Here is a 21,704-nt window from a genome sequence, read left to right as displayed (position 1 = left end):
CTAAAATTGACCTAATTTCTTTGCTCAGTACATGTACCTTAAGTTTTATCTCAGGGCTATGTATTTCTTGAGTTATTTCTTCAATGCATTCTTGCCCTTATACATGTTCACTATGCTACTTTGACAGGTAAACACATTCCAGATAGTGCTAATCACCGATGGAATTCGCTCTTTTACCATCTTTAATTATGAGACAATAGAGTGGACAACAGGCCGGCATGCCAGCAGCGGTGGTGACATTTCTGGACGAGGGGGTATCGCTGCCCAGGTAACGCATTTCTTGCATATATAACCTATTATGTAATGAAGCTGTCTGTCAGTTAATGAAATATTCCTTTCAAAACCAACGACACTGTCTTCACGATAAGGTCTTTAAAGCAAACCTGAACTTAATGTTAAAAATCAAAATAAACATACACACGTCATACTTACCTCCCGTCTGGTTTACTCATCAGTCTCTTTCTCCTCTCCTGTGGCCTGTTTGTCCACTGTGATCAATGGAATTTTCTGTCCTCCATTTTGAAAATGGTGATGACCCCATAACAGCTTCTGGATCAGCAACCTGTTGGACTGTAATATTGTCCACTTTAAAGAGAACCTGAACTGAAAATTAAAAGACAAAATAAGCATACACAAGTCATACTTACCTTCCATGTTGTCTACTCCTCAGTGTCTTTCTCCTGTCCCGCGTCCTGTTTGTTTACTGTGATCAAGGGAATTTTCCGTCCTCCATTTTGAAAATGGCCATTACCCATAACAGCTTTCTGGTCAGCACACAGTTAAACTGTAACATCGCCCACTTGAGCCGAAGGGAAACATGGACATTGCCTGGTACAATAGTTTCCCTCTCACTATAACTGACAGCAACTGATATTTTACTGACAGCAACTGATATATTTCAGATCTGACAAAATATTGTCAGAACTGGAAGGGATTATTGTCAGAAGAAAATGGTGCGCTTCTGAGAGGAACTGATGGCAAGGTAACTATGTAATGTTCATTTGAAGTTACCTCATGTGTTTAGTTTAAATATTTTTACTCAGTACAGGTTCTCATTAACCATAGGGAAACATCAGTTGTCTTTTCAGTTGTAACTGACTGCAACTGATATATTTCAACTGGAAGGAATCATTGTAAGAAGAAAATGGTGAGCATTTGAGAGGAACTAATTATATATAAGTATGTAAACATTTGCAGATACATCATGTGTTTATTTTACTTAATTTTGCTCGATTCCGGCTCACTTTAATATGGAAATGAAAGCATCATAACACAAAAGTATACAGCTCTCTTGTTATCAATGTTGAAGATCCAGATCAGCTTCAGTAGTGACATTTTGAAAACGAGATGCTTTCTTTCTTAAACGTCTGTCAGGAATGTCATATTCCTTATACATCCTGATCAGAAAAAAAATCCCAAATGAATCAAAACCTTAGCTGCATGCTGAGCCACTGGCCAATGGAAACACAGATCAGGGAAAACGCCCACCAGCGTAAAGCGTTCTTTTCCCTAAGGTGTCAGGGGAGTGGATCATATAAAGTGTATAACCATAGGGTGCGGTCTATGTTTTTTGGAAGTTATTGAAAAACAGCATTTCTGACTGTTTTGTTTTGACACAAAGTAAATTCAGGATTTTACTATGTTACTGGATGACTAATAGCTGAGAAATTAACTCTTTGTGGCCAGCACTACGAAACTACAGCTTTTCAGATTATCATTATAATTTTTTGGTCTAGTTCCTTCATGCTGTGTGTTTAAGAAATACTTTCCCTTCCTAGACCCCATAATAAAAAATAAATAAAATGGCATCCCCTTCAAAGTCTGTCAAAAGTTGAATTTTGTGGTGATGTGTGGTGGACTTGAGAAAGGGTTATTTAGCCAATGTGTCACAGCAGTTTATTGACTGGGAGTAAAAGCATGAGTCATAAATTATGCCTGTCCCTTTCTCCTTGCTCCCATTGGCCAACTGTTCTCATCTTGGGTCATGTGCTATTGGTGACTGTAAAGTGGGCACCAATTTACAGAGAGTTGGCCAATGGGAGCAGCTGAGTAAGTGAGGAAGAGGCGGGCACACTTTAAGTCTCAGGCCTGACTCTCACTCTGTAAAGAGTTGGACATAGGTATGCTTTAAGATATACTTTAAATAAATGTGACATCCGCTTTTTTTTTTTTTTTTTTTTTTTTTTAATATAAAACATGTTTCCCACAGCATGCTTTTAAAAAAGAGTTTAGTGTCAGTGAGAAGCAGTTTCTAATCACTGCTTTTGTCTGTACCTGGTTCACTGAAATCCCTCTTTGTCTATCCCACAGTAAACAGGAATAAAAAAAAAATCAGATTAGCCTTTAAAGCGGATCCGAGATGAAAAACTAACTAAAACAAGTAACTTGTCTATATATCTTATCTAAAGTTTAGATAGTTTACACAGCAACTCTATCTGCAAACAGCTTTAATAGAATATGATTATTTCTTCCTGTGATACAATGAAAGCAGCCATGTTGTTTGTAAACATTACACAGAGGCAGGCTTATCTGCATCTTGAGCAAAACAAACCTAATCCTCCTCCCTCCTCCCCTCTGCCTCTGAAATCTTTGGCTAGTAATACCTCCCCCTCCTCCTGCCCAGACTGAGCTCCCATGAGCCCTTGCTACTGTCTGAAAGTGCCTTGGCTCTCTAAAAACCTGTGGGCTTGGCTTGTTTAGTTTTTAGGGAGAGAATTAAAACTAAAACAAAAGTATTTGGCTTGAGGAATGCCCTATAAACAGTAGGAAAGGAACACAATTATGCAATGAGTAAAAGTTCATCTTGGATCCACTTTAACATCCACACAGGCACTATACCAATGTGATAATGGTTCTTATCTTCTTATCTTTTCTTCTTATCTGTGTCTTATTTGAAAAAAAAATTCTATAGAAGTTTAAAGGGTACCTGTAGTCAAAAAAACTTACATACTTACCTCATCATTGGGAAGCCACTGGATAGTCCAGAGGCTTACTGGAGCCTTCTGCAGTCCACTGTTCCAGCCCTGGTCCCTCTAAACCTATTTGACAAAATCGTATTAAATGGTCTCTTGTGGCTGCTCTCCCATGGTGGGTGTTTTCATCCTGGGAATGCACAAAGAACCGTGCATGCCCAGTTGAACAAAGTACTTATGCATGCCCAGTCTGCAATGCTCTTGTCCATGGCCAGGAACATGGCCGGAACAGAAGAGGAGCCCTGTGCTGAAACACTGGCATTCAGGAGGAACCAAAAAAGCAGTTAAACATCTAGAGACTTCTAACTACTGAGATAAGTATCTATTTTTTACACCTCCCCATTACAGGTTTGCTTTAAAGAGATTTTTGGTAAATCAATTGATGTTCTCTATTATCCTGATACTGTTACAGGCCTACAACCTTATTATTACTGAATGTTTCTTTATATTTTCAGATAGAGTAGTTTCCAGAAATTCCCCAAGTGTTTATGTTTTGTGACTAAGCAGAGTTTTTATTTAATAATAATATCTTATCTAGACCGTTATTATCAAACCGTTAAAATAATTTTTCTTTTTTTCTTAGTACATCTGTTCTTTGACTCCACTGATGCTTTGCCTTCTGTCTCATAGGCAGGTTTCAATGCAGGAGACGGCTGGAGGTACTTTAACATCCCTGGCTCTCGGACAGATGACATTGCAGGGATTGCGAACACTACTAACATAGGAATTCCTGGACGTTGGGTCTTCCGGATTGACGATAACCATGTGGAGGTTGGGGGATGCAGTAATGCAAGTACGTGATGATTCCCAGTGTGGTTCACTTGTAAATATGGAATAGAAATGGAAGAATGGGCAGATGATTGAGAGAATATATGGGTAGATGTCACCTTACATAAGATAAGATTTCCAAATGGGTGACTGTTAGTAGTGGGGTCCCACAGGGGTCGGTACTAGGTCCAGTACTCTTCAGTTTATTTACCTAGTAATAGATAAAGTAGAAAGTAATGTTGTCAGATGATACAAAGTTGCCCTGAATTATCAATGTGCAGAAAGATAGTGACATTTTGCAGTCAGATCTTGATAGCATGGTTATTTGGGCAAGAAAATGGCAGATGGAATTCAGCGTAAAATAATTTAGTCATGCATCTCAGCCATACCAATCGTCTAGCACTATACAAAAACAGGATACAGATGATCATCAAACTTGGACAGGGACTTAGGGGTACTGGTTAACACAAAGTTAAATAATGATATTCAATGCCAAGCAACAGCAGCTAAAGCAAATACAATTTTGGGATGTTTAAAAAGGAAATAAAAACTTGGGATGTTAGCATAATACTGCCACTGTTTAACTCTCTTGTAAGGCCAAATCTGGAACATGGAAAGAGTTCTGGGCACTGCATTACAGGAGGGATATTAGAGTTTTGGAACAAGTGCAAAGAAAGGCACAAAATTGATCAGAGGGATGGAAGTTCTAACTAACCAGGAAAGTCAGGCGAACCACATTACAAAAAAGATATTGCAGTTTTAGAGCAGGTGCAGAGACGAGCAACAAAATTGATGCGTGGGATGGAAGGTCTCACTTATCGAGAAAGGTTAGATAAACTGGGTTTATTTAGTCTAGAGAAAAGACGCCTTAGAGGGGATCTAATTAACATGTATAAATACATCAGAGGGCAATATAATACCTTGGCGGATGAGCTTTTTGTCCCTAGGCCTTCTCAAAGGACTAGAGGACATGATCTGCGCATGGAGGAAAAATGTTTTAGCCATTTATTTAGGAAAGGGTTCTTTACAGTAAGAGTGATTAAGATGTGGAATGCATTGCCACAGGAAGTCGTTATGGCAAACTCTATACCTGCATTTAAAGGGGGCTTAGATGCTTTCCTTGCGTTGAAAGACATCCATGGCTACAATTACTAGGTAATGCCTAATGATGTTGATCCAGGGATTTTATCTGATTGCCATCTGGAGTCGGGAAGGAATTTTTCCCTTTAGGGGCTAATTGGACCATGCCTTGTAAGGGTTTTTTCGCCTTCCTCTGGATCAACAGGGATATGTGAGGGAGCAGGCTGGTGTTGTACTTTATACTGGTTGAACTCGATGGACGTATGTCTTTTTTCAACCAAAATAACTATGTAACTATGTAACTATAAGATCCCTTTGAGATGATCTAATTATCATGTAAACATACATCAGAAGGCAATGCAAAAGATTGGCATATGACCTTTTTGTCCCTAGGCTTGTACAAATGACAAGGGGACATGACCTTTATATGGAGAAAAACATTTTTGCCCTCTGTTTAGAATTGGGTTCTTTACAGTAAGAGTGCTTAAAATGTGGAATATCTTCTTTTTAACCACACAGGAAGTAGTTATGGCAAATTATATATCAGCATCTGTATTGTAGGACATCCATGGTTAAATTTAATAGGTGGTTTCTGGCTGTGTTGATCCAGGGATCTTATCTGTTTGACATCTTGAGTTAGGTAAGAATTTTCTACGTTTTAAAGCTAATTGACCCAAGCCTTGTAAGGGTTCTTTGTTTTCTTCGGGATCAACCAGGATATGTGAGGGTGCAGGACAGTGCTGGTTGAACTTGATGGAGGGGATGTCTTTTGTCAACCAAACCTAACTATGTAACTATGTAATTGGTAATGTAGGATTATATCATTTAGTTACGTGTTCTCACTGTAAAAAATGTTTGTTAAGCACTTCCAGTTATACATGGTTAACAATAAAATAAATGAAAATACTGTATAGATCAGTCCTAAATTGATATGGACAGAAACTAGATACGTTTATGCCTAATTAAAACAATGCTAATCCTAAAAATGGCAGCACATCTGGGTAGCACATTACTGCCTGACTAAAGAGGAATGTTGTGTTTCCATTGTTGGGAGTTCTGGAATCCACCAGCAAGCAAATATTGACTTCGGCATTGGCCAAGGAAGCAAGCGTCAGTCTCCAAATATTTGATGTAGATTTCAGTGAAAAACAAATATGCATATAAGAGTGGTAGCTTTCTCTACCCGACCGTATCGTGGAAAAAAGCTGCTTCTCTCCATCCCCGTTTGAAATAAAATAAGTATATATTTTACATAATTGATTATAGGATTACTGGCAATATTTTATGAAGGGTATATATAATGAATGAAGTAGTGCTGAACATAGCAAGACAGATAAACACAAACAAACTTGAGTAGTAATGCTACTAAAATGTATGTGTATAGATAGATAGGTAGATAGATCGCTTATGGTAGGTATTTATAGTTGAATTCAGTTTATGTGCTATATGATATGTATGTTTTTTTTTATAAGATTTCGTGATTTTTGATCTTTTTGGAGATTTGTTAATATTCAATCTTTTTCAGTGTTTAACCACTTTCTCACCATAGGTTATATCCTTAAACAGCAATTTTCACACTTCAGCGCTGTTCCCATTCAATCGCCAATAACTTTAACTCTATTTAACACACTGAAATGATCTATACATTGTTTTTTTGTGGGTTAAACTAGGTTTTGTTAGGGGGGTACTTTTTGCTAAGAATTATTTTATGTTATAAGCATTTTAAATTGAACACTAAATAAATAATTGTGGAAAATCACCATTTAATTTGCCCATTTGTCCCAGTTAAACAACATTTAAATTAAGTGCCTAGTACAATATAGGGCGACAATATTCTATTTGGTCCTGGTCTGTACACCTCGTCCTCCTCCCTCTCTTGCCTCCTGCGCCTTCTCCTAATCTTCCTTTTTCTTGTTTCTCCTTCTAAATTTCTTCCTGTTCTTTAATATACCTGAATTTATAGATGTATCACTATCTTCCCCCCCCCCCCCCTTCCCCCACCACCACCACCAGAGTGTTCCCCACCAAAGTGTTCCCCACCAAACTCTCCTGAGGTGCCTCTCAGCTGACTCTCCTTCCTGGACCCTGCCTAGATTTATATTTCTGATCACTTACATTAATATATTGCCTCTCTTGAGATCGTTAACATCTCTTAGAAATTATTTTTCTATTACCTTTTTTATCCTCTTGTTCTTTCTCAACCTGTTTTTTGAAGTTTCTTATTTAACTCATCTAAATTTGGTTCATCTTTATAAAACAGGAGTTTTTCCTCTTAAAACAGAAGATATTTACGAATATTCAGGTTGGAGTGAGCATATCGTGTCCCACAGTGCATCACTGCTGAATATGCAAATTGCCCCTTTGTTTTTCCTGAAAGCTAAACACAGGACAGTTTGCAAATTCAGCAGGGATGCATTGTGGGACACCATATGCTCACTCCAACCTGATTAAATGCAAATACCTTCTGTTTTAAGAAGGCAAACTTCTGCTTTGCATATAATTTTAGTAAAAGGGCTTTTTGGTCCTGTGAAGTCTCTTACACACTACTAGGAGTTCTGGCTCACCATGAGCTTGCTGGGCAGTCTGTAACTCTAGTCATCTTTATAGTCATTCAGTTTTGGGGTTCGTTCATTTTTAATTCCTTCTCTACTTCCTTAAACTGTATTTTTTCCTCCTTTACAAATATTTTCATTATTTTAATTGCATGTGCCTTGCATTCGGTTTCCCAATTGTGTAGCATACCCAGGGTCTACAAATGTTCAGCTGGGATGACCCGTCTCCTGGATATACATATCATTTCCATTTTTTTCTTACAGATTTAAGACATACAACAACACATTTTGATGTTGACGAAATATGTTATATGATTGTTAACGGACATACTAGTAGTAATAGTATATATAAATTACAATACATCCTTTCAAGACCCCCTTTAGATGTTCTGTTATAATTACAACATCTGAATGACATTTATTTATATTTGCAAAACAATCTATGTACCTCCTGATGTTAAATGTATATAATCTGTGTGTTCTTACATCTTGTCAGCATACAGGAATAGACTCTGAAGGAGGCATATTAGCCAAAGGCTTACTATTTATATTTTAAAGAGACACTGAAGCGAAAAAAATGTTATGATATAATGATCTGTATGTGTAGTACAACTAAGAAATAAAACATTAGGAGCAGAGACATAAGTCTAATATTGTTTCCAGTACAGGAAGAGTTAAGAAACTCCAGTTGTTATCTATGCAAAAGAGCCATTGAGCTCCAGGACTTTCAACGTTGCAGAGAGCTCTGTCTTCTGAAGCTTGTTATCTCAAGTGCCTGGCACTATATTTTTTTTTCTCTCCAGAGAAGGGTTCGAAAGTTCACTGGCCTGCTCTGTAAAATCATTTATAATGCTGAGTAGTGTGTAAACTGCAAATATTAGAGAATGAAGCAATGTTATAAAAAAACTATATAACTGAAAATAAAAATATGTGAATATTTTCTTTGCTACTAATATTCTACTAATTATTCATACTACACAACCAATTCATTATATCATAATTTTCTTTTTGCTTCAGTGTCTCTTTAAGTTAGCCAATGAATGGTGTGATCCTGATTCAAAACTTCCTGAGCTGACAGCAGAAACTAATGGTTTACACCAGTGTAGGAATTGTTTTGAGTGTTGTATTACCTCTGGCCTTTTGGGTTTGAACAGTCCCGAGAATTCATCCTGAACACCTGTTATCCATTTGGCTGAAGCAGATCACAGATTGCTTTTTGTGCTCACTCACCATTAATTGTGTCAGAGGGGAAGTCTTTGCCTCTCTCCTTGGCTTAGTTCCCCTTTCTGTGCTGTTTATAATTAAACAATAACAATGTTAAATCATTTGTTATTGTAGACTTACACATGATATTAATAGATCTAACCGCAGTTTCCCAGTACTTGCATAGGACTGTACATTTCCATAAACATTGCATTAGATCAGCATTTTCTACACCACATGTTTGGACAACAGGGCTTATAAGTGATTGGAGGATTTCTCTACTTAATATTGACTGCATATGTTGTCCTATGTATCATTTTGAGATGAGGTTCTGTCCATATTTCATTGGTTGTTATTATTATGTACATTTTAAATGCCTTTAAAGCCTACAATAATTTCATCTGACCTTGGGATCCCTGCCCAACCTTGCCTAAAGGTTAAAATTATGCTTGCAAGTTGCTATTTTTGGCATTTCCTAATTAAATTCATTGTGCCACGATTCCAAAAATGATGAACGGCAGCGGGAAACGCAATTCCAAATGCAAAGCGGAGCAAACTGCTGGAAACATGCAAGTGTGCTCCCAGCCTAAGAGTTGCAACCTCCCCAATGTTAGCTGTAACACATTCAGAATTTTGTTTTTGGAACCCAGTTCATCTTCAGTGCACGTCTATGGGTCACTCGAGACTCACTGAAAACACTCTCTGTATTGGTGGTCACTAACGATCCAATCTTTTTCATCAAATTTTACAAAATCTATGTAGTATAAGGGTAAATTGAGTGAATATATTGGATAGATAATTTAGGCAGTCCCTTATATTACATAGAAATGGTAAGATTGGATGAAAAAGATTGGATCATTAGTGGCCACCATGTGGCTGACTAGATATGCTCAATGATATGCTAATAATTCCAGCTTGCATGCAAAATTTAATGCAAACTGTATGTAGCTTGGAATTAAGCCAATCAAAATTTTCAGGAAGTACATATTTATTAGCCTAGCTAAGCGCTGTGTACAAGTTGCACTAAATGTGCACACAGGCTGGAGCTATCAGCATCTCTTTGCCCATCTCTATGACTGATATCTTATCCCAACAGCTGTTCATTGATTATGGTAAAATATAGATCTCTCTCTGCTGCCAGTACTGCATGCTTGTGCATTTAATATAATGACAAAAACATGGTACAGCGTGTAAGAGTAGCACAAAGCGTTCTTTTAACAATATTTTAAATGAGTTAGGCCCGGTTCACATTTGCATTTGTTTCCGGAACGTATACTGTACAAATGGAACGGATGTGAATGGATCCAATGTTAACCCATGGATCCATTCACATACGTCCATTGGTACAGATACGTTCCGTACGTTCCGGTCCCTGGGTCCAACGAATGCCGCAGGCCCTAATTTTCCGGACCATTCTGCCTAGTGGAACGGATCCGGACAAAAAATACTGCAGCATTTGGGGGCAATGGGAATTGGAACGTTTCTTCACACTAGTGAAGAAACTGACCATTCTACGGGGGATGGTGGCATGGGCCGACGCGAACCTGAGCGAACCTGCAGCAGCAGGCCTGTGGGCTAGGGAGGCTTAATACATACCTTATCTTCATAGGCAGCCGGCGGTAGAGGCTTCCATCTTCTTCCGCGTCATGTGACTACAGAACGCGCAATGTGACTAGTCACATGACGTGCTGTGTAGTCACAGCGGAAGAAAAGGAAGCCTCTACCGCCGGCTGCCTATGAAGATAAGGTATGTATTGACGAGTGAAAACGGATCCGATCAATCATTGATCAGATCCGTTTTCACTAATGCGAACAGGGCCACGGACGAGCCATCTGGATCCGGTGAAGCGTGGACCAGATCCGCTCACTGGATCCTTTTGGCTGAAAATGCAAATGTGAACCGGGCCTTAATTGAAAATACAAGACAATAAAGATACAAGCAGTTCTGGCACATGCATATGCAATGATCATGACTATGTTTTGCAGCCTCTGTTTGCTGGACCCTGCGCCCCTGCCAGAATGGAGGTCGCTGTATAGATGACTGTGTCACCGGTAACCCCTCCTACACCTGCTCTTGTCTAAGTGGCTTCACGGGAAAGCACTGTAGCATAGGTAAGAAGTCACAGCTTTCTCACTGTTTACCTGACTCAGTAGCTCTACATTAGGATTAGAATTGTTCATGGCTGTAACACAAATTGGTGTAAAGGAAAGAGAAATAACTGAATTATTATAACACCTGTGTGACACCAAAAAGCACTAGTGATTGCAATTAGGGATTTCTAGTAAGCGATTTTCACAGCGGTTTTGATCTTCTATACTTTCTACACAATCAAGATCGCTGCAAAAATGCTTTTGCGATTTTTATAAAAACAAATCACTCTAGCATGAAATAGTCCATATGATTATATTAACTAACTGAGCATTTTTTTGAAAAGCTACAGATTGGAAAACTGTAGAAGTCCACTTTTGGTGTGAAACAGGTCTAAAGGAAACCAGAACCAAATGGAATATGGAGACTGTCATCAGTAGCAACTCCAGCATCAACGTTTTGGGCTGGCACAAAGGGGGTACAATGGCTGGCCGGTGGGGCCCATCTGGGTGATCAAAAATATATGTTTCTATGGCTAGCTTTAGATATTTTTTGCCTAACTCAGGGGTGCACTCAGAGGGGCAGAATGATTCCAGGGGGCAGTGCCCCAGAATGCCCCAGTGTAGCGTCACCCATGGCTGTCATATATATTTCTTATTTAAAATGATGGTCGTGTGGCTGTCATGCTGATCTTTTAGCTTTGGTAGTTTAAAAGTTATTGACCTAGAAAAAGCATGAAGCCAGTGGGTCAGAAACACCATACAAAAAAACACATATTCCTCAGTTTGGATTTCTATTTAAGTAAAACATTGGTAAAATTTGTATTTTTCTTTATTCCAGTTAATGTGGATTAGTGGGGGCACGGATTAGTGGGGCCACTGGAGAGATTCACCTCCAAAGGGGACACAATCAGGAACAAAAACTTGACAAAGATCCCAACATTTTCTCACACTATTACAAACTATTACTGTGTGTGTTTCCTTAAAGGTTTTCTATTACTTCATGTCAGCAGTAACATGATAGAATGTGAGGGGAAAAAAAACCTCAAAGGGCCCTAAAACAAAAATATAAACCAACAAACATTTTGACAATTTCCCACTCTATCCTTTAACAAACATTTTGCTGGGAGTTCAATTGAAGACAATGCTAGAGTGGGACTGAAAAGCAACCATGGCGTATAAACTCTCAGTGGCTGTATTATCAACACTGGTGCAAAGGCAAGCCATTTACAGTGGCAACCAATCAGACTCCTTGACTTATTGAAATTTGATTGGTTTATCTGGATAATACTCCACTTTTGCTCCAGTTTTACTTGAAAGAGCAACTCTAGAGACCATATTTGTGTACTAGACAGGATTTTTTGCTTACGGGGACATGAAAATGTTGCCAGCGTTGCTGACTGGAGTGATGCAACTGTTGTGTTAAACCATTTCAATGCATTTTTATGTCATGTGAAACCAGGACTGTGGGAAGCAAAACAAGCAGAAACGCTGGCACACGGGCCTCTATTGGCAGCTCTGCACTGCTCGGAAAACTTTATGGAACTCTCCTGTGTGTTTTGCAGACATGGGGAAGTGCTTCTCTCAGCCCTGTCAGAATGGAGGCTCCTGTGTGGATGTACCCGGATCCTTCACTTGCCTATGTCCACAAGATTTTACTGGCTCTGTATGTGAGACAGGTAATTACATAAAGGTTATGGGCATGGAGGATGATGTGCCATAGAGCATGATAGAAACAGCTGAAGAGAATAGATAGGGAGATATAGTTTATCCAGTATTCTGATGAGTAGGAAGAGTCATGTGCAGTTCTGCAGGAAACTCCTATCCACTCAGCTATCTGAAGACTGGGGTCCTGTTAAAGGTGGCCACCAATGATACAATTTGCAGAATGATTGTTTACGAACGATTCTTCGTATGAAAAAACGGAAATTATCATTTGTGACCACTAATGGAAAAAATCTCTAAACCAATCCAATCAGATTAATGAAAAAAATGCAATTTTTGGATGAATCCCTTCAATCTGATCGGATTGGTTAGGAGATTTTTGTCCATTGGTGGTCCCAAACGATCATTTCTGATCGTTCATACGGAGAATCATTCATAAACAATCATTCTGCGAATTGTATCATTAGTGGCCACCTTAAAGAGACTCTGTAACAACATTTTCAGCCTTATTTCTTCTATCCTATAAGTTCCTATACCTGTTCTAATGTGGTCTGTCTTACAGCAGCCTTTCCTAGTAGCACAGTGGCTGTATTATCTCTGTTATATAATCTAATCTTCTTTCCTTTTACGGCTTTGTCGGGCTCAGGCACTCAGGCTGGAATGTGATAGGCAGAAGCTATATACACCATCTCCACGCCCCCTGCAGGCTCTGTATGAGTCACAGACTGAGCTTCTCTCAGCCTATCACATGCTGGTTAGCAGCCATGTCTTTTGTTTGTAAACACTGCGTAAAACTGGCAATTACAAGCCAGGATTGCAGCAGGGAGTGGCAGAAACAGCACAGAGGGGCGCAGGAGAACATAATGAATAGAATGGTATGCTTTTTATTGTAAGAATTTTAGAGTACAGATTCTCTTTAAGACTACTGTAGAGAACAGTTGAGTGCCTGTGTTATCTAGCAAACTTGGGCTGGATTCTTTAAAAAATTGTGGGGGGTTTTTAACCTTCACCTGTGTCATATCAGGTGACAGTGAGAACTGCTAAACAGTATCACAGACTGCACAAATGCTAAATGCAACTCAGCTCCTATGTAGAAAAATATATAAAATGAAACTCACCATAAGGGAGGCCTGGAGATGTACCCACATTAAAGTACTTCATCTCCCAGCATGCAATGGGTTGGTTGGTGGAGCACGGCACCATAGTGGTGTTTGTAATCTTTTTCTAAGCACTTCAATAAAGAGTTAATGCAGCAGCAACAACAACAAAAAAGAACACAGGTGAATGAACATACAAATATATTCAACGACTCTGCAGCACACAGGGCTTAGCAATTGGATATTTGGCAGTCTTTAGGGAAGGACAAGCCCTTATAAAGGAGGTCCATAGTCTGGGGAAGAACTCCTGCTGGTGGTAAAGTATAAGCTCAACGTAATGCAAGCTCATGATACTACCTGCAGGTGAAACATTGAATTACAAGTCTGTTCCAGATTGGTAGGAGGACACCTGCAGGAGAGCAGTGGACACTGCTGGAGAGCAGTGGATGTTCACTACACTCCAGGCACATACTACCACCAGCAGGTGAAAGGATATTGTGCTATTTCTGACAGTGATTGGCACAGCAATCATGTGATTGTAGTAAACACCTGCAGTGCAGTATTTTTATAATATAGGCATACATTTCTGGATGTATAGCAAAATCTACCTCACTACAGGTGCATCTAATCTACTACAATTGCACTACTGCAATTTCTCTCACGTTTCAGCATTCTTTATTATGATCTGACATGACCACATTGAGGCTTGCAAACTTATGCCTCCTAATAGGACACAGTTCCTTTTTTTGGTTATAAATCCTGTTAAAGTTTTATGGACTACACAGGCTCTCTACTGCTCTCCAACCTTCATTCATCAGGGCATTTATGTCCATGCTCATCAGCTATGTGTTACCAAATAAATCCAGTATTAGTTCAGGTTTCTTGATGTATCACAGCTCACATGGTATTGCCTGCATACTTAGCAGTGATGCATTATGGGAGAGCTCGCATATAAAGCTAAATAACTGCAAATGCCTTCTGTCTTAAAATGCGATAAAACTCCTTAACCTCCCCAGCGTTATGGACAGAAATGTCCGTTCAAAAAAACATGCTGTGAACAGTATAAACATGCATACACATCAATACTCCACTGCACTGTATACTAGACCCTTGCTTGACACATTTTGGCAAGTTACAGGAAAAAAAAAGTTTTAAAAATAAATTTTATCACTGTTTGCACAGAAATCCTGGGGAAATTGAACGCTGGGGAGGTTAAAGTGGACCTGAATTCTTGCACAGGGCAGAAGGAAAACAGAGACATCACCCTGTATGTATTTACAGAGTTTACCTTGTCTAATTCCCCCTCATCTGTGACTAATCTAGAGTGTAATTTGATCTCTCAGCTGTGTCAGCTGGCTGCCTCAGCAGAGCAGCTAATTAGTAAAAACAGGATGTTAACTCTATGGCAGTTTCCATGAAAGCAGGAAGTAGACAACTGCAGATTTATTGCAGGATTTTATCAGCTGTAATAAGGAATTGTTTCATTTAAAGATTATCATGCTGTTGCTTATGTTTTAGAGCAGAGAGAAAGTCCAGGTCCGCTTTAAACTAAAACTGAAAATAGGCAAAGTGATTCAATTTTTTGTAGAATCTGGCCTCAGGGGGTGACATAACTCATGAGTGTGAAAAAAACATATAATGAGGGAATCTGTATAATGTAAACCTATAAGCTGTCAGTTGGCTTTTACATCCTGTTTCCTGTCGGTGCTTAGCCATGTTCCTGTGGCAGTGTAGTATGTACATCTTGTACTGCAGAAAATAGCAAATTGATAATAACATTATGTTTTGTTTTCTCATTGACTGTGGGAAGATTGCTAAGGGGCCAACAGAGATTTGATTCTTTGTCAAACATTGCTGAGACCTTTGTGGTTTTAAGACTTTGTGAACTGATGTCCTGAACTAATAGTTCCACGAGGTACAATGTGATGAATATAGTGTGAGTGCGATAATGGATGATACTGTGCAGGCCTTGATGCCTCAATGCTTTCCATGTGTCTCTGATATGAAAGGGATTTATGGCAGTTTAGTTCTTGTGTGTCCTGTTTATCCTAGAGGTATCGCCGTGCACTTACAAGACCTGCTGGAATGGAGGAACATGCCAGGTGTACAGGGGAATAGCACTGTGCCAGTGTCCTCCCAGATATACAGGGGACACCTGCGAGACCGGTAAGGACCTTCAAACCGGGATAAAAACTTACAATTATTAGTTAATTCATGATCTCTCATATTTAACTAATAGTTAAATGTTTAATGAGAACTACACAAATATAAGGAGAATCCAAAAAGTGGTATTTAAAGAGGAACTGTAACCAAGGACTGAACTTTATCCCAATCAGTAGTTGATACCCCCTTTCCCATGGGGGGGGGGGGGGGGGGGGGTCTGTATGGCTGATATTGTGGTAAAACCCTCCCACAGTGTGACGTCAAGACCTAGGTCCTGACAGTTTCCTGTCTGTGAATCTCGTTGCACTGTGGGAAATAACAGCTGTTTCTAACTGCCTATCAACCAGTATCTCCCTCCGTGCATATGTACAGCTGTGGCTGGATGGTGTAATGGTTAAGGGCTCTGCCTCTGACACAGGAGACCTGGGTTCAAATCTTGGATTGCCTGTTCAGTAAGCCAGCACCTATTCAGTAAGGAGTTTCTTGGGCAAGTCTCCTTAACACTGCTACTGCCTACTGAGTACGCTCTAGTGGCTGCCTCGCAAGCACTTTGAGTCCGACAGGAGAAAGGCGCTATACAAATACTGCAATTATTATTATGTCTATAAAAAACAACCTTTTAGCCTATCGCAATGTTAGTGGGTGTGGTGATAAATAATGGCACTTTTTTTCTTGTCTGCCAGTACTAAAAATGATGACATGCAGGCTCATTGTGGACCAAACAACATGAACAAATTACATGGCGAATATCAATAATTTTTTGATCTCTCTTTTATTTTTTAACTTCTCACTTTGCAATGTATTGATTTTTTCCCCCTTTTCACTAAAGTTCCTCTTTCTTCAAATCTTGCAGCAGCTCCAATATCTGAAAACAGCTTTGAGCTGCCACTACTGACATGCCCTTAGATGCATTCTATTCTTGCATGCAATCATTATGCAGATGTCTCTTTATATAATGATTTGATTTTGATATTGTCTGACGTGTGGAGGTAACACGTTCTCCCCACTGATCCCGGGGAGGACGTGGTGCTTTTTGCAGTCCACAATATTCAGTTTGTATATCTCAGCGTATTTGTGCTTTCCAGCCATTCTCTCCTGTCCAAATGGTTTTATGTGGGATTTTGGATTGATAGAATAATAAACGTTTTTCTCATTTTACACATGTATGCATCTACCCTGAGCACATTACAGCTTATTATCTAGGTGGTGCTTGTCCATTGTGCTGTTGATGATTACCTGTTAATACATCTGCTAATAACTGGTGCTGAATCCATCCGTTTCCAATGTTTAACTTTTTTCTTTTTAAAGTGTAACTGTCAGGCATAAAATCAAAAATCAATTCTTTATTTTTATCTGGTAAACAAGTAATAAGGATGCTAACCAGGCAATCCAAAAGGTAAAAACACCATTACTTTTCTTGTTGATAAAGGATCATTCCCCAGTTTACCTGACACTTATTTGGTACACACAAGATTTGGTACACAAAAAGGAAGTTGCAGGGCATGCTGGGTTGTGCTTTTTTGCTTCCTTATTTCCCCTCAGACTTAACTAATGCAGCCTGATTGGCTGAAGCTTCTTTCCCTCCTGTTTTCCCCTCCCATACCTCTGTACCTCTCTGATTGGCCAATATTTCTCATGCTGAAACAATGCACTTTCTATAGTGAAGGGCGGGCAAATCAGGCAGAGAAGAGTAGGGCTGGAAATGACATCAGGGTTGGCTTCAAAATAGGCACACTTAAAATGGGAAATACTAAGAAGGATTTTCTCTTTTTTTACTGTAGAAAAACGTGGACAGTGCAATACATGTTATGTAAATAGAGCAAGTATTTATCTACTTATATGTGTGTGTTTTTTTCTGAGATAGTATGGCTGACAGCTCCTCTTTAATAATTCCGTCCTGTAATCTGTACTTAGTAATAAAATGACACATAATGTTATCCTCCTCCTGATGGAGGTCTATGTAGGGGCCACCATCACCCTACCCCATTTCTGAACTAGGTTTTCTTCATCTACTTTTAGAACTTGTTTGAAAATTAGATGATATTTAGATGATATTTTAGGTCACATTCATATACAAATATAGACAATTTTATAGAATTTACATTCTATAAACATTTAAGCACCACTGTAAATATTGTACGTGTTTTTGTCTTTATATCATTTTATAAGTGACCATTACAATCATAGCCTAAGCTAATTTTTCTGACTTCCAGAGATCAAACCCTGCTCTTCTAATCCTTGTCTGAATGGGGGAATCTGTAAGGATCAAGGAACCGCATACATCTGTCTGTGTCCTTTGGAGTTCAGTGGAGCACATTGTGAAACAGGTAAGAATATGATTCCCTGGTGCCCAGCTGGTGTTCTCTACTACATAAAACATTCTATCTAATTTCAGCTCATAGTAATTCTGCTACAAATGAGATAGTTGATTAAGGTCCTTTGGATCCTTTGCCAAACAGAACTCCATAGTTGTAATGATTTGGCAGCAATGAGAGATGTCGCTACAATTATAGTGTAATGGTTAAGGGCTCTGCCTCTGACACAGGAGACCAGGGTTTGAATCTAGGCTCTTCCTGTTCAGTAAGCCAGCACCTATTCAGCAAAGAGACCTTGGGCAAGACTTCCTAACCCTGCTACTGCCTATATAGAGCGTGCCGTAGTGACTGCAGCTCTGGTGCTTTGAGTCCACCAGGAGAAAAGTGTGATATACTGTAAATGTTCTGTGTCTTGTGTTTGTCTTAACTGCAGAATGTAACCACTTCTGTACCAGCAGTCTCTGCCCCTTAAGGACCAGAGAATGCTGGTATCAAAGAACAGTGCCTCCCGATGAGTCGCCACACGTACCCGCAGGACACGTTGCTCCTCCATCCCCACAGGCCCCTCTCCCTGCCGCCGCTATGACGGCAGAGCTAAGTGACCCGGACAGGAGCCGCTTTCATTGGCTCCTGACAGGGATGGGCTTCTGAGTAGCTACCGAGTTCGTAGCTACTCAGATTCAAAATGTTAATTAATACTGATTAACCTCCCTGGCGGTCAATTAAATCTGCCAGGGAGGCAGCGCAGCACTATTTTTTATTTTTTTGTTAAATCATGTAGCTAGCCTAGCGCTAGCTACATGATAGCCGCAGAGCAGCAGCATCCCCTCACCCCCTCCGATCGCCTCCAGCGATCAGGCCCGTCAGGAAATCCCGTTCTGAACGGGATTTCCATGAGGGCTTCCCCCCCGCCATGGCGACGGGTGCGATGACGTCACCGCCGTCAGAGGGAGTCCCGATCCACCCTTCAGCGCTGCCTGGCTGCTTTCCACGACTCGTTACCGCACTTCCTCCTTCAGGCCGGAAGTGTAATCTTAGCCCTGTCAGAAATAACAGGATCAAAACAGGACAAAGATTTCAATTATCAAGGTCCAGAAGTGGTTAACCTCAAGTTTAGTAGAGCTAATAAAAAAAATACAATAGACATGATCAATGCCAAAATCTTCAGCTGCTGTATAACAGTTTGGAATAATATATATAATATATATGATGTTTACTATAACATACTATCCAGAGGTTTACTATATCAGGGTTTACTATAATGAGATTCTACTGTATATATGTATGTGTGTTTGTTGCATACTATAATCTTTGTACTATGTATAACCTGGCCACTCTATATTATATTTCTAGAAATCAGACCTTGTTCGTCACTCCCATGCTTGAATGGTGGAAGTTGTGTGGAGTTGGGTATAACGTATACCTGTGTATGTCCACCTCAGTACAGCGGAGCACACTGCCAAGATGGTAGGAATGTTGAGCTCCTTATCATGACATATATTTTATTAGCCACTCATTGGTCATTTCTGACATCCTCTGTCTGTCCCCAGAGATCAGACCCTGCTCATCCTCGCCATGTTTGCATGGAGCCACATGTGAAGATCTTGGTGACAGCTACAGCTGCCTGTGCCCCCGAGGATTTACTGGACTGAACTGCGAAACAGGTTTGGCATGGACTGTGACACAGTGGCTGAAAAGCTTATCAAGTTTTCTAGTTTCATTCATTCTAAAAGCATAACTGTAGTAAAAAAAAAGGACATTCGTTAATTTCTATTGCTATCATTGTACATAAATAATATTGGAAAAGTATGTCTATCAGTACCTTGTTTCATAAAAGTCATGAAACGGCCATGGGCACTAGTATGTGAAGCAGCAGATGAAAGCAGCTGGGGACTATCACTAACTGTATTGACAAGGTTTCAGTCAATGACAACCCCCCTTCAGCTTTTCAGTGTCCTGACCCAGCACAAATTTTGGACGCCACCTTCAGCTGTGAATATTGATTCACACAATGGGCAGACAAAAGGGCTATGTAGACATTTAACTCATAGGTTATGTTTACCCTGTACAATTCAGGTGGTCACATGTTGCACTGCAGTGCTGCTGTGTGCCAGACTGCTGACTACTGTCATTTGGCTAAATAGGAAAGCAGTCAAAACTGCACATTTCACAGCAGAACCTCACACTAGTATCAGATCAGACATTGCATTTTATACAATGGATGCCTTCCATGCAGTTCACATGCTATGTGCGTGGCAGTGTACATATGGTGTAAATGAGCCCTTTCCGTCCTCACTATTAAAGAGGAATTCCAGTGAAAATAATGTAATAAAAAGTGCTTTATTTTTACAATAATTATGTATAAATGATTTAGTCAGTGTTTGCCCATTGTAAAAGCTTTCCTCTCCCTGATTTACATTCTGACATTTATCACATGGTGACATTTTTACTGCTGGCAGGTGATGTCAGTGGAAGGAGATGCTGCTTGGTATTTTTTTTGGCAATTGGAAACTGATGTTATTTCCCACAATGCAATAAGACTCCCACAGTGTGATGTCAGAACCGTGGTCCACACTGTGGGAGGGGTTTCACCACAATATCAGCCATACAGTTCATGTTCATGTGTTGAATGTGAGAATGTTGCACAGTAAAAACAACCCTGTGTCGTGTGCAAAATTATAAAGTGGGCTGGACTGTCACAAGAGATTACCAGCCGGGCTTCAGGGGCACAAAGAGATTTGCATATTCAGTATTGATGCATTGTGGGTGACCACAGTTGCTCACTAACAACTGAATTATCTCAAATACCTTCTGCTTTAAGAAGGCAGATTACAATGAGTGTTTGTTTTTCATAGGGGAGACTTTTAGTCCCCTATACTTTCCTAGTAGTTTTGGGTCATCCCGAGCTGCTTCGGCATTCATGTAATTTGATGTCCTTTGTGGTGTGTCATAGATCAGTGGATGATCAGTTTCCATATAAAGTCTGGACAGCTAGTAGCTCAATCGCTTAACTATATACTTTTTTGCCAATAGGTTTATTTTCTGATTGCTTCCTATACATGTGCTACAGCACCTATCTCATTCCATGTGCAGCCCCCTCTTCTGTGTATAACATCCATGTACAGCATCCCCTTTCCTTCATATACGGCTCCCTTGGGCAGCAGCTCCCCTCCATATGTTGCTCCCCATTTACATTGCAGGTTTCTCTTTCATATTCAGCAATCCCTTTTTCTATGTCCAGCTGCCCCAATAGGCAGCAGCCCCAAGGCCATGGCCTTTGTTTCCTTTCCAGAAACTCAGCCCTGGTATTAAGATGTTCATTAAGATCAAGCATTGAGTCTTTCCATGTTTCTGCCAGACGTTCTGTCTCGTGTGGTCACAGATAAGGGAGGGCACACTGAAAGCACCACTTCAGGTAACAAAAAGATCATCTGGGTTTGCATATTGAACTTGATGTCCAAAACAAATGTTTGTTTCCTCCTCCGGCAGATCTAGACTGCAGCTGTTGAGTTCAGGGCTCTGATGTGTGGTCTCTTAGTAATCCTTTGTAAACACTATGGAGCCTATTTTTAATGGTGTAAAGCTGTGAACAAACTTGATGGAGAGGGAACTGTTCATAATAGTGTGACATGCCTATTTTCCAGCTTTGCTACCAAGAAATCTATTCATTTTATATTAAAGAGTACTTCTAGTGAAAAAGACAGAGCCTGTCTTGTAATGGAACAGATAAAAATGGAGCAGGACAAATGGCGCCGTTATAGGTGGCGATAGCACAAGTCATAATTAGCGGCAAGAAGGTTA

General features: G+C 39.9%; 1 protein-coding gene across 11 annotated transcripts in view; it reads left to right on the top strand.

Moving 5' to 3' along the window:
• The window catches only part of SNED1 (sushi, nidogen and EGF like domains 1), a 222,570-nt gene that overhangs the window by 93,547 nt on the left and 107,319 nt on the right, over window positions 1–21,704 (top strand). For 9 of the 11 annotated variants that reach the window (XM_068280636.1, XM_068280643.1, XM_068280641.1 and 6 more), the window contains 8 exons: window positions 128–268; window positions 3,603–3,765; window positions 10,562–10,687; window positions 12,229–12,342; window positions 15,478–15,591; window positions 17,802–17,915; window positions 19,257–19,370; window positions 19,454–19,567. In XM_068280636.1, coding sequence (XP_068136737.1) covers window positions 128–268; window positions 3,603–3,765; window positions 10,562–10,687; window positions 12,229–12,342; window positions 15,478–15,591; window positions 17,802–17,915; window positions 19,257–19,370; window positions 19,454–19,567 — 1,000 coding nt within the window. Of the gene's footprint in view, window positions 1–127; window positions 269–3,602; window positions 3,766–10,561; window positions 10,688–12,228; window positions 12,343–15,477; window positions 15,592–17,801; window positions 17,916–19,256; window positions 19,371–19,453; window positions 19,568–21,704 lie in introns of those variants that run through there. The other 2 variants (XM_068280642.1, XM_068280644.1) reach the window with 2 other exon arrangements.

Source organism: Hyperolius riggenbachi, chromosome 4 (assembly GCF_040937935.1).
Source record: "Hyperolius riggenbachi isolate aHypRig1 chromosome 4, aHypRig1.pri, whole genome shotgun sequence".
In the NCBI taxonomy this organism is placed as follows: Eukaryota; Metazoa; Chordata; class Amphibia; order Anura; family Hyperoliidae; genus Hyperolius; species Hyperolius riggenbachi.
This window is presented reverse-complemented; position numbering and strand designations above follow the sequence as displayed.